Source organism: Mauremys mutica, chromosome 7 (genome assembly GCF_020497125.1).
Source record: "Mauremys mutica isolate MM-2020 ecotype Southern chromosome 7, ASM2049712v1, whole genome shotgun sequence".
NCBI lineage: Eukaryota > Metazoa > Chordata > Testudines > Geoemydidae > Mauremys > Mauremys mutica.
The window spans coordinates 115,343,562-115,358,560 of NC_059078.1; the positions used below are offsets into that span (position 1 = coordinate 115,343,562).

The window sequence follows — 14,999 nt, forward strand, 5'->3', positions numbered from 1 at the left end:
GGGGCAGGGGTCTGGGGAGGGGGCAATCCTCAGACAGCGGACAGAGGCTGGGATTCAAAGGGCTCTGGGCTGCTGGCAGCCGCGGGGATCCCAGAGCCCTTTGAATCCCAGCCCCGGTTGGGAGTCAGAGGACTCTGGGCTGCCTGCAACCGCAGGGAGCCCAGAGCCTTTTAAATCCCAGCCGGGGCCGGGAATCAGAGGGCTCTGGGCTGCCCGCTGCGGCGGGGAGCCCAGAACCCTTTAAATCTCAGCCGCTGCTGGGATTTAAAGGGCTCTGGGCTGCCTGCAACCGCGGGGAGCCCGCAGCCCTTAAAAACTCCAGCCGCGGCTGGGATTTAAAGGGCTCTGGGCTGCCTGCACCGCGGGGAGCACAAGCTTTTAAAAATCCCAGCCGCGGCCGGGAATCAGAGGGCTCTGGGCTCCCCGCCGCAGCAGGCAGCCCAGAGCCCTCTGATTCCCGGCCGCGGCTGGGATTTAAAAGGCTCTGGGCTGCCCGCCGCGGCGGGGAGCCCAGAGCCCTCTGATTCCCGGCCGCGGCTCGGATTTAAAAGGCTCTGGGCTCCCCGCGGTTGCAGGCAGCCCAGAGCCCTTTAAATCCACAAGCCGCGGCCGGGAATCAGAGGGCTCTGGGCTGCCTGCTGCGGCGGGGAGCCCAGAGCACTCTGATTCCCGGCCGCGGCTGGGATTTAAAGGGCTCTGGGCTACCCCGCCGCAGCGGGAAGCCCAGAACCCTCTGATTCCCGGCTGCGGCTGGGATTTAAAAGGCTCTGGGCTCCCCGCGTTTGCAGGCAGCCCAGAGCCCTTTAAATCCCAGCCGCGGCTGGGATTTAAAAGGCTCTGCGCTCCCCGCGGTTGCAGGCAGCCCAGAGCCCTTTAAATCCCAGCCGCCGCCGGGAATCAGAGGGCTCTGGGCTGCCAGCAACCCGCGGGTGAGCCCAGAGCCTTTTAAATCTCAGCCGCTGCTGGGATTTAAAGGGCTCTGGGCTGCCTGCAAACCGCAACCGCGGGGAGCCCAGAGCCTTTTAAATCCCAGCCGCCGCCGGGAATCAGAGGGCTCTGGGCTTCCTGCTGCAGCAGGCAGCCCAGAGCCCTCTGATTCCCGGCGGCGGCTGGGATTTAAAGGGCTCTGGGCAGCCCTGGCGGCGGCGGCGGCGGCAGCGGCGGGGGGGGCGCTTCAAGCAGGGGAGAAAAAACATTGGTGGGGCAGAGCCCCTGCTTGGGATTTATTCATGGGGCTAAAGCCCCAGAGCCCCATATAAGTCGGCGCCTATGGTCAGATGCACGTGTTTATTGTAAATCTGTAAATCTTCTGCCACAGCTCCTCCTTCACAGAGGGGGACAGTGCATAGCCACAGGGCTCAGAGCTAATGGCATGAAGGCTCCTGTGACAATCGTGCTACAGCAGAGGTATGGAAGACAAGACTTGGCAGCAGAAAGGAGGAGCAGGCATGCTGCATAGGTGTCCTGCCATATGTGCAGTTTTAAGGATGCTCTGTCTTCTGGCATCACAAGGACCCTGCCTTCTCTGACGGGCAGCTTTAATGGGAGGATTCAGTAGAAACTCTGGGTGGAATTTTTGAAAGCATTCAGTCATTGACATAAAGTCAATAAGAGGAGAGATGAGCCAATGGCTCAAGTGTTTATACAAATCCCACTCTCTAAACCCAAGGTCCGGGGACCTGTTTCTGCCTTGCCTTGCATCTTGTGTGGTCATTTATACCAGCGCCAAGTAGATGTAATTGCTGGGCAATCAGAATTGGTAACATTAACACTCGCTTTGGATTTACTTTCTATGGATGTGAATAACCACACAGGACACAAGGTACTGGGGGATCAGGCTAATGGAGTTTCAGGAGAACTTTTTCTTCTACTAAAAGGTTTATTTTTAGTGGTAGGAAATTAGCCCTCATTTTATTTTCTTGCTTCTAAGGGACTCTTATCCAATGTTGACAACTCATGATTTTAGCATGAGGCATGAAATATTTGATGATTTTCTTGAATCCCCAGCTCAGAGTCATGTGATTATTTGAGTTTCTTGGCTTACTTTTATATTTTCCTAATGAAACGTTCTAGCTCTTATGGCTGTGGAGAAGAGTTTGAAGCTGTCTCAAGTGCATACTAAAGGCCTGAAAGCCAGAAAGCAAATAAGTTTTTTTTTAAATCTCATGATTTTTTTAACATTCGGGGCTGGCAGTGCTGTTTGTCACAGGAAATGCAAAGCCAAATACCCCATGCATCTTTTGCAAATGATGTTTGCCCTTGCTCCAACTCCTTATTGGTGGTGGTGTTTTTCTGTGCACAAAGGCCAGCCCGTGCTATAGGCAGCACGCTCCAGTTTCCAACCACTCAGCCATGTGCAGGGTGTTTGGTTGTAGAACTAGCCTCATGACGCTGTCAGCTTCGTCTGCGCACCGAAAGCGATAGCAATGACAACGAAATACACATTCAAAGCTAGGCTGGCTCCCTCCCCTGAGCTCCTCCGTCCTTTAGCAGCTCCACGAGCGAGTCTGTCAGTCGCAGCCTGGGGTACCCTGTTTGAGGGGGAAGCGGAGGGCGAGCGCACACTCGCAGGGGAGGGGCTCTGCAGCAATCTGAGCAGCCGTAGCCCGCAGGAAAGCACCGGGGTCAAACGCTGAGCCGTCCCTCTGGCTCCCTGCACCATCGGTGGGAAGGCGCTACGAGGGTGGGGGAGGGAGGAAGGAGCGAAGCCTCGTCTGGGCTCCAGCCTGCTGAGGAGGCAGCAGCAGCCGGCGATGGCTCAGGCTGCAGCGTGAGGGGCGCCCCGCGTGCGGCTGCAGGACGGAGAGGGGCGAGAGGCGGCTCCAGCCATGGCCGAGACGGAGGGCGGCACCGCAGGTAGGAGGAACCGCGTTCCCTATTGCCTGCAGCGGGGAAGCCCCTGCCGGCCGGGCACGGAGCAGCCCCTCCGCAATGCAGGAAACCTCCCCGGGAATGCGCGTGGGGCTGCGGCTCGCCTCGGCCGCTGCAGCCAGGGGCCGGGCAGGAGTGCGGCTCCGGGGCAGCCGCGTCCCGTCGGGGGGTGCGCTGCATGCGGAGGGCTCCCGGCCGCTGAAGGACATCGGCGGCGGGAGGCGTCCCCCGCGCTGCGCGGGGCAGAAACGGCTCTGCGCGGAGCTGGCGCTAGCCCCGACCGCCCCTGTCCGATGTATCGCCCCGGGCCAGGCCCGCCCCGCCCCGCCTAGGCACAGCGGTGCAGCTGGCTCGAGCCCTCCGCGTGGCATCGCGCAGACGGCCCCGGGACGGTGCGGGGCAGGGCCGGGCCGCGCTGCTGAGCGTGGGGCGCGCTCCGCTCCCGGCAGGGCGAGGGGATACTGGCCTGGGGCTGGATTGATGCTCACATACGGTCGCGCAGTGCAGCCCAGCGGTTCCCCCCCCTCCCGGGCGGGGGTGGCCAGGCGTTTCCCGAGCCAGCTGCAGTCCTGCTCCTCCGCCGAAGAGACGAGTTTTAGCCTGACATGACCCCTGGAGGGGCTGCTGCTGCTCATCCTGTGCTGTCTGGGAGAGGAATCGGTGCAGCAGGCCGGGAGTAAAAAAAATAAATGGAGCTATACCTATCTCATAGAACTGGAAGGGACCCCGAAAGGTCATTGAGTCCAGCCCTCTGCCTTCACCAGCAGGACCAAGTACTGATTTTACCCCTAAGTGTCCTCAAGGATTGAACTCACAACCCTGGGTTTAGCAGGCCAATGCTCAAACCACTGAGCTAGGGTGACCAGATGTCCCAATTTGATAGGGACAGTCCTGATTTTTGGGTCTTTTTCTTATATAGGCTCCTATTACCTCCCACCCCTGTCCAGATTTTTCACACTTGCTGTCTGGTCACCCTAGACAAGAGGGGGCTGATGGTGGGAGCCAGGTGACAAAACAATGTGGAGGAACGTGATGACCCTGATCACACATCTCCTCTCTGTCCCCGGGCTGCCCCTTGGAGCCACCACACATACGGCTGGGCGGGGCGCAGCTGGGTCATAGGCAATCAGACCCCAACAAAGCTGCCAATGCAGCAGTTGTTTCCCAAAGGCTAATACAGCACCCAGCTAGCCCAGGCCTCTCTCCCCATGTCTCCCACTGGCCAGTCTCCTCTCCCAGGATAGGGTCAGACTCTGGGCAAGGGCACACTTTGTAATTCAAGTCAGGTGCTGCTGCGATTGAAATAAAGGGAAGTGGCATCTTAGCCTAATAGAGAGGCAGGCCTGTCAGTGCATCAATGTGCCCTGGGGTTTGTGATACAGAATCATCTCCTCCCTGCCCCCTTTGGATCACATCATATCTTCAGCATCGTGGAGCAGCCAGATAGCTCCGAATCTAAGGCGTCTCAGAGATGGGATAAAACCAGAGGCAGTTTTGCACAACCTTGAACATGGGGTTTTGACTTTGTAAAATCAAAAGCAGGAGCTGTTCTGGGTCTCCTTTTATCCAGCTCAGGAGGATTCTAATAAATTTTTAAAAAAAAGAAAGAAAGAAAAAAGGTCCATTTGTAATTACAGTGCTTAGGAATAAAACAGTGATGGGGGGTGGGGGTGGAGAGGAACTACAACTGTGTATGCATATGTCTGTGAAGGTGCCAGCACAGTATGGGTATTACCAGAATGCAAATAATAATTATAGGGGAATAAAATATAGCCAGTGTGATGTACTTGCTTCCTCTCCATGTGGGTGCTGCAGAGGTTTGAAAACATTGCAACTTTGAATCCCAGTCTCTGCACAAATGAAATTCTAGATGATGATGATGATGTAGAGAGAAATAAAGGGCTAGGTTTATATGGGATTAGCATGTGGTTTAGAGGAGTATATTCCTGAATAAAATAGTTCAACTGCAATGCATCTTAAATGGGAATGTCCGAGAGCATCCATTTTGAAAACTCTAGAACAGAACATTGTTTGAAAAACTAGTTGAATCTTAAAGATATGTGCTTTGCTCTTTTGTTGCTTTGCTTGCCAAGAGTTGCTGGGAACTCCAATACTCTCCTTCCCCTCATGTAAATTATTATTTTTTTTAAATAAAGGCTGTAATGATTTGTCTGTCTGGCTTGATGAAGTTAACTATAATGTTGTTATAGCAGACAGCTGACAAAGGGAAGAGTAGAAAGCAGATTCACTCATCTGTTAGATGACAGTGTATTACATATTTTTACACATAGTTGCAAATCTGGTGGATTGCAATGTTTAAATTAAATGTTCAGAGGAAGAACCTAAGCAGGAAGGATTCCACCATAAGAAGGAATATGATGTAGCAAAGTAATGATTTGTCATACCAGGAATACTTACATCTTTTGTAGTCTATGGAACACTGAAACAGTTGGAGAAAAAGGAATCTGAAAAAAAAAATACTGCTAAATGAGAGTACATATATTGGTAGTGTTAGGGCTGCAAAAATTTATAGCAGTGTGGTGTGCTGCAAAAATGACACACACCTATGTAAAATAGCAAAATGCTGTATGCGCCAGCTGTTAATCATTTTTATGGCTACAAGCACAGCACTGCAGTATTTGCAGTTTGGCCAGCATGAGCGTGACTAATTTTATTCATAGAAACTGTTGTGTTAAAGCTTTAATAATACTATCTTAAAGAAATATGAACCATTGGCTCATATTTGAATGACACCAATTTAGCAGATAAGTTTGTTTTTTGTTTAGTTTGTTTTGTTTTTTAAAAAAACAGTACACAGTGTGATAAGCTTTTAACCGGAATGTCTAGCACACTTTAGCCCCTGAGCCAGACCCTGCCCTGTGCTAGGGCGACATTTTGCTTCTCCATGGATGCAAAGTTTCCCTAAAGCCTATCAGGCCCCAGAGGATCTGTCCTACACTGGGTTTATGGAAGATAGGTCCTGTCAAACTAACTTAATTTTTTTTGATGGGGTTACAAGTTTGATTGATAAAGGTAATAGTGTGGATGTTATATATTTAGACTTTTTGAAGTATTTGACTTAGTACAACATTTTGATTAAAAAACTAGAATGATACAAAATTAACAAGGCACTCATTAAATGGATTAAAAACTGGCTAGCTGATAGGTCTCAATATGTAATTGTAAACGTGGAATCATCATCAAGCAGGTATGTTTCTAATGGGGTCCCTCAGTGATCGGTTCTTGGCCCTACCCTATTAAACATTTTTTTATCAATGACCTGGAAGAGAATATAAAATCACCACTAATAAAGTTTGTAGATGGCACAAAGATTAGAGAGAAGTAAGTAATGAAGAGGACAAGTCACTATTACAGAGCAATCAGAATCGCTTGGTAAGTTGGGCATGAGCAAACTACATGCATTTGGATACACTAAATATAAATGTATACATCTAGGAATAAAGAAGGTAAGCCATGCTTACAGGATGGGGGACTCTATCCTGGGAATCAGTGACTCTGAAAATCATTTGTGGGTTGTCGTGGATAGTCAGGTGAACGAGCTCCCAGTGTGACACTGGCCGGAAGGGCTAATGGTATCCTTGAATGAATAAACAGGGGAATCCTAAATAGGAGTAGAGGTTGTTTTACTTAAATATTTGGCACTGGTGTGATCACTGCTGGAATACTGTGTCCAGTTCTGGTGTCCACAGTTCAAGAAGAATGTTGATAAAATGGAGAAGGTTTGGAGAAGAGCAACAAGAATGATGAAAGGATTTGAAAACATGCCTTATAGTGATAGACTCAAGGAGCTCAACCTATTTATCTTAAAGAGAAGGTTAAGGGATGACTTGATCACAGCCTATAAGTACCTTCATGGGGAATAAATATTTGATAATGGGCTCTTCATGGGCAATTTGAAAATCAAGATTGGATTTTTTTTTCCAGATATGCTGTCGTTCAAAAGAATTTTGGTGGGGAAGTTCTATGGCCTGTTATGCAGGAGGTCAGACTAGATGGTCACAATGGTCCCTTCTGGCTTTGGAATCAATGAACATCGGGGCATACTCAGGTGGCATTGAGCTGATGTAACAGCTCCTATTCCCCACACTCTGAGCCACTGTAACTGAGGTGTAGGGATACCTTAGCCACAGTCGCTATCACCAGGAGCTGGCGTGACCTCTTTGGGACATGGACAGTCACTGCATGTTAGAGCAGCCTTTATGCTGCTCAGTTTTACGCAGTAGGACAGGACTGTCGCCTCAGGTGCATCAAATCTGGCCCCATAACTAAAAGGTGGCATTTGAATCCATTCAGTTCTCTGACAACGTCATTTTAATTGAAATTAGGATAATACATTTTAGAAGATTTTAATGAAATACATCACCTCCATCATTTTCTGTTGAATGCTTGTTTTGCATGATCACAGATTTCCTCAGTTGAAGTCCTCATGTGACTTGCCAAAGTCAGCTTCTCCTCATTGTTTTGGGCATGTTGGTGTCAACTTTCATTCCTATTATGGGCTTCACCTCTCCTGCTGCATTAGGTTCAGGCTTCTGGTCCTTTCCTTCAAAGCTGTGCACAACGCCTCTCCTGGCCACATGCCAGATTTTGTCTCCAGTTCCCTATTCCAGGGGTTCTCAACCTTTTTCTTTCTGAGGCCCCTCCCAGCGTGCTATAAAAACTCCACAGCCTGCGTGTGCCACAACAACGCTTCCTCTGCATATCCAGTAGATTCAAAGCCAGGGGTGGCCTTAGGGGGTAGCAAGCAGGGCAGTTGCCTGGGGTCCCTGCCATGGGAGGCCCCGCAAAGCTAAGTTGCTTGGGCTTCGGTTTCAGCCCAGGGCGATGGGGCTCGGGTTTTGGCTTCATCCCTGGACCCCCGTGAGTCTAACGCTGGCCCTGCTCTCTGGCTTATTTTGGCCGACCCACTGAAACCTGCTCGCGGCCCCCCAATGAGCCCCGGACCCCTGGTTAAGAACCACTGCCCTGTGCCATACCAAACCTCTCTCACAACCACTCCCTTTGTATCCTTCCCACTCTTTTTCTCATCTTGCATGGTGTTCCCTACTCTCTTCATGTGCACCAAAGAACCCCCCTCTGCTCATTCAAATCCACCCTTAAAACACTGTTTTTCTGCAAAGGCTGGTATCCCGTCCACCTTCATTACTTGTGTCTGGACTCTTCTCACACAGTATGGGCTAAACTCATCACTGACATTACTCTCACTTCAGTGGAGGAACTCCAGGCAGGAAATCAGCCCTGTAGGTGGGATTTCCAAAATGGTGTAAGCCTAACTCTAACAGTGGGAGTTTTACCCTTGACTTCAGTGAGAGGTAGAGTTAGTCTACTATTATTAAGTGTTTTTGAAAATCTCTCTCTGTCTATACTAGATCGTATGCTCTGTAGAACAGGAGCCATGAATATTTGTATGTTTACACTGTGGTAAGGTCACTCTTGGTTTCAATAAATAATTATGGAAAGCATGAATAGAAGAAAGCAGTTTCATGTAAGTGCAGTGTTTCTAGATTAGGAGAGGAAAGATCTTAACTCATTGACATATTGTTCTGTAAACTGTTAGCACATTTTGTGAGGAACCTGATGGGCTGTATTCCCTTTTTTTTTTTTAATGTCAATTTAATTTGACAATTGCCACAAGTTTGCAGGTAAGTACCTCTTTGTTAAATGCTAAGTTTTGACCTATTTGTCTCTTCATAATTATTTTATTTACTTACTTATTAGGCATTTGTATAGCATTCATCAGCTTTCCATCTAACAGCTTCATTTAAGTGTTTGAAGCACTAGGAAAGAATCGAGGTGACTGACTGACACTCAGGTCTGTTCAGCTTGAATTCGCCAGCAGGAAAGAGGATGGAGTGTGATGCAGAACTAATAGGAGACAGTTCTAAAGCTCTTAAATATACAGGCCCCGATCCTGGAGTGCACGATGCAGCCACTTTGCACGAGCACATTGGTGCACTCTAAATAATGGGGATATGGCCCTTGGGGGAGAGGTGTCACCATCGCATAGGGGAAATCTGAAGTGGTATTGGGCCTCTGTAGCATTCCTGTGGCTGGCGTCTCTGTGTCCTGGTGACTACCAGCCACCATAAGTGCTCCTGGGGGCCTTCGTTCTGCTCTACACTATGTCAGGGCAGCCTCAGGATGGGGGGAGGGGGATACAATGGGTACCATTGAGTCTGTGCCTCAGATGTGCCGAGCACTCCTCTGCTGTAGCTGACGATCAGACCCACAGAGTCTGTTCCTATGAGCTGTGCTCATAGGAATACATTTTACTCAGTCACACTGAAGTGAGCTGGACTAGTCACCCGATTAAGATTTATGCTCAAGAGCAAAATCAATGAGTAGATCAGACTCTTACTTTGGTTAATAAGGAATGATATAATATTATGTGTCTTGATGACAAGATATAAGGGCTGATAAATATGCGCATTTGCTATGGTGATGAGTGGCATAGTAATGCATGTATGTAAGACAGAGAAAATAAATGGGAGCTTTTCATTATACCACAAGGTATTTTTAAAACAGAGAATGCAGTGTTTTAAAAGTAGGATTGCCACAGTGAACTGGTAGTGGTGGATACATAGATATTGTAACAGGAAATTCCTCCCAAGTCAGGTTCAGAGGGTTTTTAAAAAATGTTATCACATCACCGAAAAGTAAAATGCAGTCAGTCTAAAAATAGAATGCACTAAAATACTCTTTACAAAATGAATCTAAAGGATAGGAGAGAGAGCTCTCAGCACAGAGGGCCTTTGTTCTCGTCTCCCGAGTAGCACTATTTAGGACTGCATAAGGGTGGGTCAAGGACGTATGAGAATTGCCTTTGGAAGTTGCTGGATCCGATTTTCCACAGCCTTGCACCCTGTGTACCATTTGGGTCTGGCCGTGTGTTACATTAGCCACTTCACACTCACTGGCCCAGATCCTTGGCTTCGTTATGGCTGATTTGCACTGCTGTGGTATCACAGCAGCTTTAAAGCCAGTTAACTGAGATTATAACTTTGAGCAACCTTGAGGCTGTGATAAATTACACCAGGGTCTAGACTGACTCTCTGCAGCTCCAGGATCCCGCAGCCACAAAAGTGGCTTAGAGCCCTCTGTCCCTCCCCTAGCTCTCCCCCCTGTGCCCCCAGCATTGAGCACAACTTGGTCACTGCAGAGGACCTGACACTTTGCACAGGTGAAAATGACTGTATATAGCATGCAAGACAGTGAAGAATTGGGACTAAGGCCAGGAAGACAGCTTTATTGGCCCTTTAGAGCCACTGTGACAGCTCAAAGGCTCTGGATTTGGGGCCAGAATCTGATTTCCAGACTATACAAAGCAGAGTTTACCCAACACTACTGGAAATTCCCTACCCACAGCTATAGTTAAAAGAGAATCTTTAACAGTAAGACTCCCCATGTTAAGGGTGAACTCTGTTCCTTTTCTCCCTTCCATTGTTGCCCACACACATTATTTTTTCCAGCAGCAATTCTCCAAAGACCCAGGAGCCAAGGCCCACAGACTCTAAAGCAGTGGTGAGTGACCTGCAGGCCTCATACAGCCCATCATAGTAATCGGATTGCGGGCCCCGAGACATCTTGCTGATATTGACCATCTGCAGGCACGCCCCCCTGCAGCTCTCAGTGGATGTGGTTTGCCGTTTCTGGCCAATGGGAGCTGCAGGCTGCAGGTTGCCCACCACTGCTCTAAAGGGTTGCTCTGTATATCTTGGTGAACTTTTAAGTTATTTTAAAATTGCTAGAATGACCTTTAAAAGGTTTGGGGTTCAGAAAAGCACCCAGAACCATACATGCTTATCTGACCATGTGGATGCCATCATCCCACCCATGAAAACCCGTATTCCTCCATCCCCAAAACTCCCTCAATGAACTGCCCTACCTGCAGTTGCCTTTTTGGAAGAGGAAACCTAGAGGCCCACTGTTTATTACCTTTCAGTGGAGGATCGATGTGGGGAAATCTGTACCATGCCCCATGCCCCACAGCATCTTTCTGGGAGCATCGCCTGCATTCTCTCACCTTCTGGGGGTTTAGATCATCTATCCCATACTCCCACTCTCTCTGCTGGGGTTTGGACACCACTCACCCACACCCTCTCTCCATTGGAAGATGGGGATGCGTAGAGCATGTCATTCACCTACTCTCTCTCCATTGGGAGGATCTCCAGTTCCTTGTACCATCCAGTGTTCCCTATGCTGCCCTCTCCTTCATGGCCTTATGTCACGTGACACCAGGTATTGGCATCCTTTATCTTGGGAGTGGGTGGAGAATTTGACCTATCCCTGTTCGCTGTAGGGACTGGGCTGGTTGTCTGTAACACCAAGTATGATAACTTAAATATCACAATTTCTTTAAAATGTTCTTGATGTCCTATACTACTGGGTTAGGTGGGAAATGTATTCCTGGTCAATCTGCTAACTGTTTGATCTGTTGGATTTCATCTTAGCTGTCTCCACTCTTAAAGATTTAAATAGCTGTGGTTGTACCAGACAGACTGGCAATTAGCCCCATTTCCCTGTGCCAAATAGATCTAACAAATCTAACACCTCTTTCTTAAGTTTCCATGGATACCTTCGAAGAGCGCACACACTGTAATCAAAACAGTAGGGAGTACAGTTTACAAAAGCTTCCAGTATTGTCCTCATGGAACTGTTACGTTCAAGAAATAGCTCTTTGTAATAGCGCTCCCACTTAGTCAGCTCTGTTCCCCTTATGTTTTTAGGCTTATCAAGTTCTTTGCATCTCCCGACTGTAGAGATGTAACTTTCATCTGCTTAGTCGATAACTTTTGCCTGATTCAAAACTTGATGCCTAATATAGCTAAGGCACTTGGATATTACAGTAATGGCACAATACAGGAACTACATAGGCATGTTTGGGCCTTGTCTACATTACCGCTTAAGTCGATTATAAGCTACGTTGCTCAGGAATATGAAAAAGCCACCCCCCTGAGTGACATAACTTACATTGACTTGGTGTGGTGTCTACACTGCACTGTGTCAACAGGACATGCTCTCCCACCAACATAGCTTCCGCCTCTCATTGAGGTGGATTAATTATGTCAACTGGAGAACGTGCTCCCGTCGACATAGTGCGTCTTCATCCGATGTGCTAAACTGACACCACTGCATCAATTGCAGCAGCGCCAATTTAGCGTGTAGTGAAGACAAGTCCTTGGTTTGTAATATACAACTGCTTGGAGTTGCAACAATTTCATGGAGTATTCTTCCATGTGCCTTAAGGGTCTGCTGTCTTCTGCCACTGCATCATGCTTTCAAATGTAGTCCCTTTTCTTCTGGGATCTACAACTATTAATACCACTTGTTACCAAAAAATCCATTTGCTGAAACATTTTCAGTATCATAAATAGGCAATAAAGATAATATAGGTTAGTTCTTGTTTTTGCTATGAGATATCACTTAGATACTAACCCACTAATCCTAGTCTACAGACTCACTGTTGGCTCTGCCAATGAATGTTGAAATTTGACACCATCCTTGTCCTTCTGCAACTGCTGACATTCTCTTATTTCCCCATCTGTGAGCAAATGTAGGACTTTTAGCCTTGTAGAATGTCAAGGGCTTTACTGATAACACTCATTGCCATGTGACCATCTGTTGTTTATTTATTTATTGCTTTTCACAGTCAGACTTTTCCATACTAGCTAGTTCTACTTTTCTTCTATAGTCTTTTTGCTTTTGTCTGGATCCAAGAGCATCTTTGGTATTCCTAAAAACTGTGAAAGGGAAAATGTTTCCGAATATAATGTACATTTAAAGAAGCAAAAGTAACTGAGGTCATTCTGTTTAGGGAATGACAGGAGTTTTTGTGTGAATCTAACAATCATGGTGAAAGATGAGTAAGTGACTAATCAACCACAGATAGTAAACAATACATCCAGAGTAGTTTCCTGTTTGTTCACATTAGTTGTATTTTCTATACCAAATCTCTTGCTTAATATGTAGTGCCTCAGATCAGGAAGAGCTCTGTGTAGCTCAAAAGCTTGTCTCACCGGCAGAAGAAGTTGGTCCAATAAAATATATTACCTCACTCACCTTGTGTCTCTAATATCTTTGGACCAACATGGCTACAGTAACACTGCATATATTTATCTAGCAGCCCAGGTTTGCATGGCACTTTATAGACATGGAAAAAAAACAAGGTATACAGTATGTCCTGAAAAGCTTGCAATCTAAGCCATTTGGATGATATGATGAGAGATGGAATGAGGAGAATGAGCATCAGGAAACTGCACTTAGGAGAAGATAGTTTTACACAGAATCTGGATTCTGTTTCTTTGTGTTTTCTATTTACTAGGGGGAAAGAGGAGGTTGTTTGTTTTTTATGAAGATGTGGGCAAAGGTAATGCCTGATTGGAGCTTATTAGTGCAGGGACGCCAGGAGGAAGGAGTTTTCAGGGGGGGAAAGGAGGTTGCTTGGTGCGCAGAAAAGGTGCCAGGCATAGGGTACAGTATGACAACAGGTATGAGTGGGAGATGGCAAAGGAGGAGCGTGATTGTTCTTTTTCATCCAGCCTCCAAGGTATCACTGGGCTGAATTCTGAGTTCCTTCAAGAAGACAAGATCTCAGAGAGGGTGAAATTCACCTCTGAGCAGCGTGCCAACACAAACCCAGTGGTCCACTTAAAGTCTGATTAAGTTAGCTATCTGCACAGGGTTATCACCCATAGCAAATAAATTGAGGTTGTACGAATCCAGAGTTCTTTCTGGTAATAACAGTGTAAAACTGAAAAGATCTTGAGAATACTTGATGAAAGAGCACAGAGGTGGCTCCTGGGTTGAGTCATAAAAATGATCCAAAGCAGAGTAGTTATAATAAACAGGAAAAGGCATTGGTTCTGGTGAGACAAATTTTATTTGTAGACGTTTACTTCAACTGTGCAGATATCTTAGCATTTAGAGCACAGTAATAGTGTGTTAAAGGCAATCAGTGAGATTGCACAGCAGCATTCTGGCTGATTGATTATTATGAAAAGTTAACAGAAAGCCTAGATTTGGAATGGTCATTAGCTGGGGCAGTCTCCATGGAAGTGAAAGGTATTGTACTCTTCAAGAAATAAGGTGGGAAACGTGCTGATGTTTAAAATAAAGGACCTTACCCTATTTTCATTGAAGTTAATAGCAACACTCTCGTTGACTGCGCTGAGAGCAGGAAGTATTTATTTTTTATGCTGAATATGTTCTTTCCATTTATCGATTGAAATGTTTTTAATTTTTGTATTTCTGTTTCTTTTTGATTTTCCTTTTTTTCCTTTCAAAGCATTTTTGTATCTGCACTAAAACCCTCCAGGCTGTAGATTGTGCCAGGTTGTTGTGATGCTTTTGTAAGCTCTGACATTTTGCTTTCAATCTTGTATTAAAGGTGAGATAGTATCCCAGCAATACTTTACTTCAGTTTAACCGCATAATACTGTCTGCCTCAATACAGTTTTTGCCAGCTGTGTTGCTTCCCAAACAGCCATGTAGTAAATCCTGCATTTCCTGTTGTGCAAACATCACTGACAATGTGAAATATGCAGACCACCAAGCTTTGCTTCCAGGAAAATTCTCTAGATAGTTAAAATGAGTCTAAAGAGTTTTGAATTGCACTTTGTACTTACTTTACTGTGAGACCCTATGGTCTAGAGGATTGAGCACTGGACTTGGGAGTTTGAGGCGACTGAGGTTCTGTTCCTGGCACCTTCATTGACCTGCTGTGTGATCATTGAACTCTCTGGGCTTCTGCTCTCACTTTTTAGTCTGTTTTGTCTTTGTATATCTGTCTGTTGTTTTTTGGAACAATTTAATTCCATTACCTGATGTCTTTGAATAAGATAGGATGTCTTTCTAAAAATATGCTCTAACTCAGCCCGATATGGGTTTCATGCAGAAGCTACTGGGTCAAATTCTACGGCCTGGGTTATGAAGGAAGTCGCACGAGATGATCATAATGATCCCTTCAGGCTTTAAAATCCACAAAATCTATTTAGATTGTAAATTTTTCAGGGCAAGGCTGGTCTCTCATTATATCTTTGTACAGAACCTCTCATAATCGGGCCTCTCAGCTCTAAGGCAATGCTAATAAAAATAATTATTTAAAAATC

The 14,999-nt window shown here is 46.7% G+C and overlaps 1 protein-coding gene across 1 annotated transcript in view; it reads left to right on the plus strand.

Annotated features, from left to right (window-relative positions):
* The first annotated feature begins 2,562 nt into the window (after positions 1–2,562).
* HSPA12A (heat shock protein family A (Hsp70) member 12A) overlaps positions 2,563–14,999 on the plus strand; it is a 76,571-nt gene continuing 64,134 nt past the window's right edge. Inside the window, exon 1 of the mRNA XM_045025221.1 lies at positions 2,563–2,856. Within this exon, the coding sequence (XP_044881156.1) occupies positions 2,829–2,856 (28 nt within the window). The 5' untranslated portion in view covers positions 2,563–2,828. The remainder of the gene's footprint in view (positions 2,857–14,999) is intronic.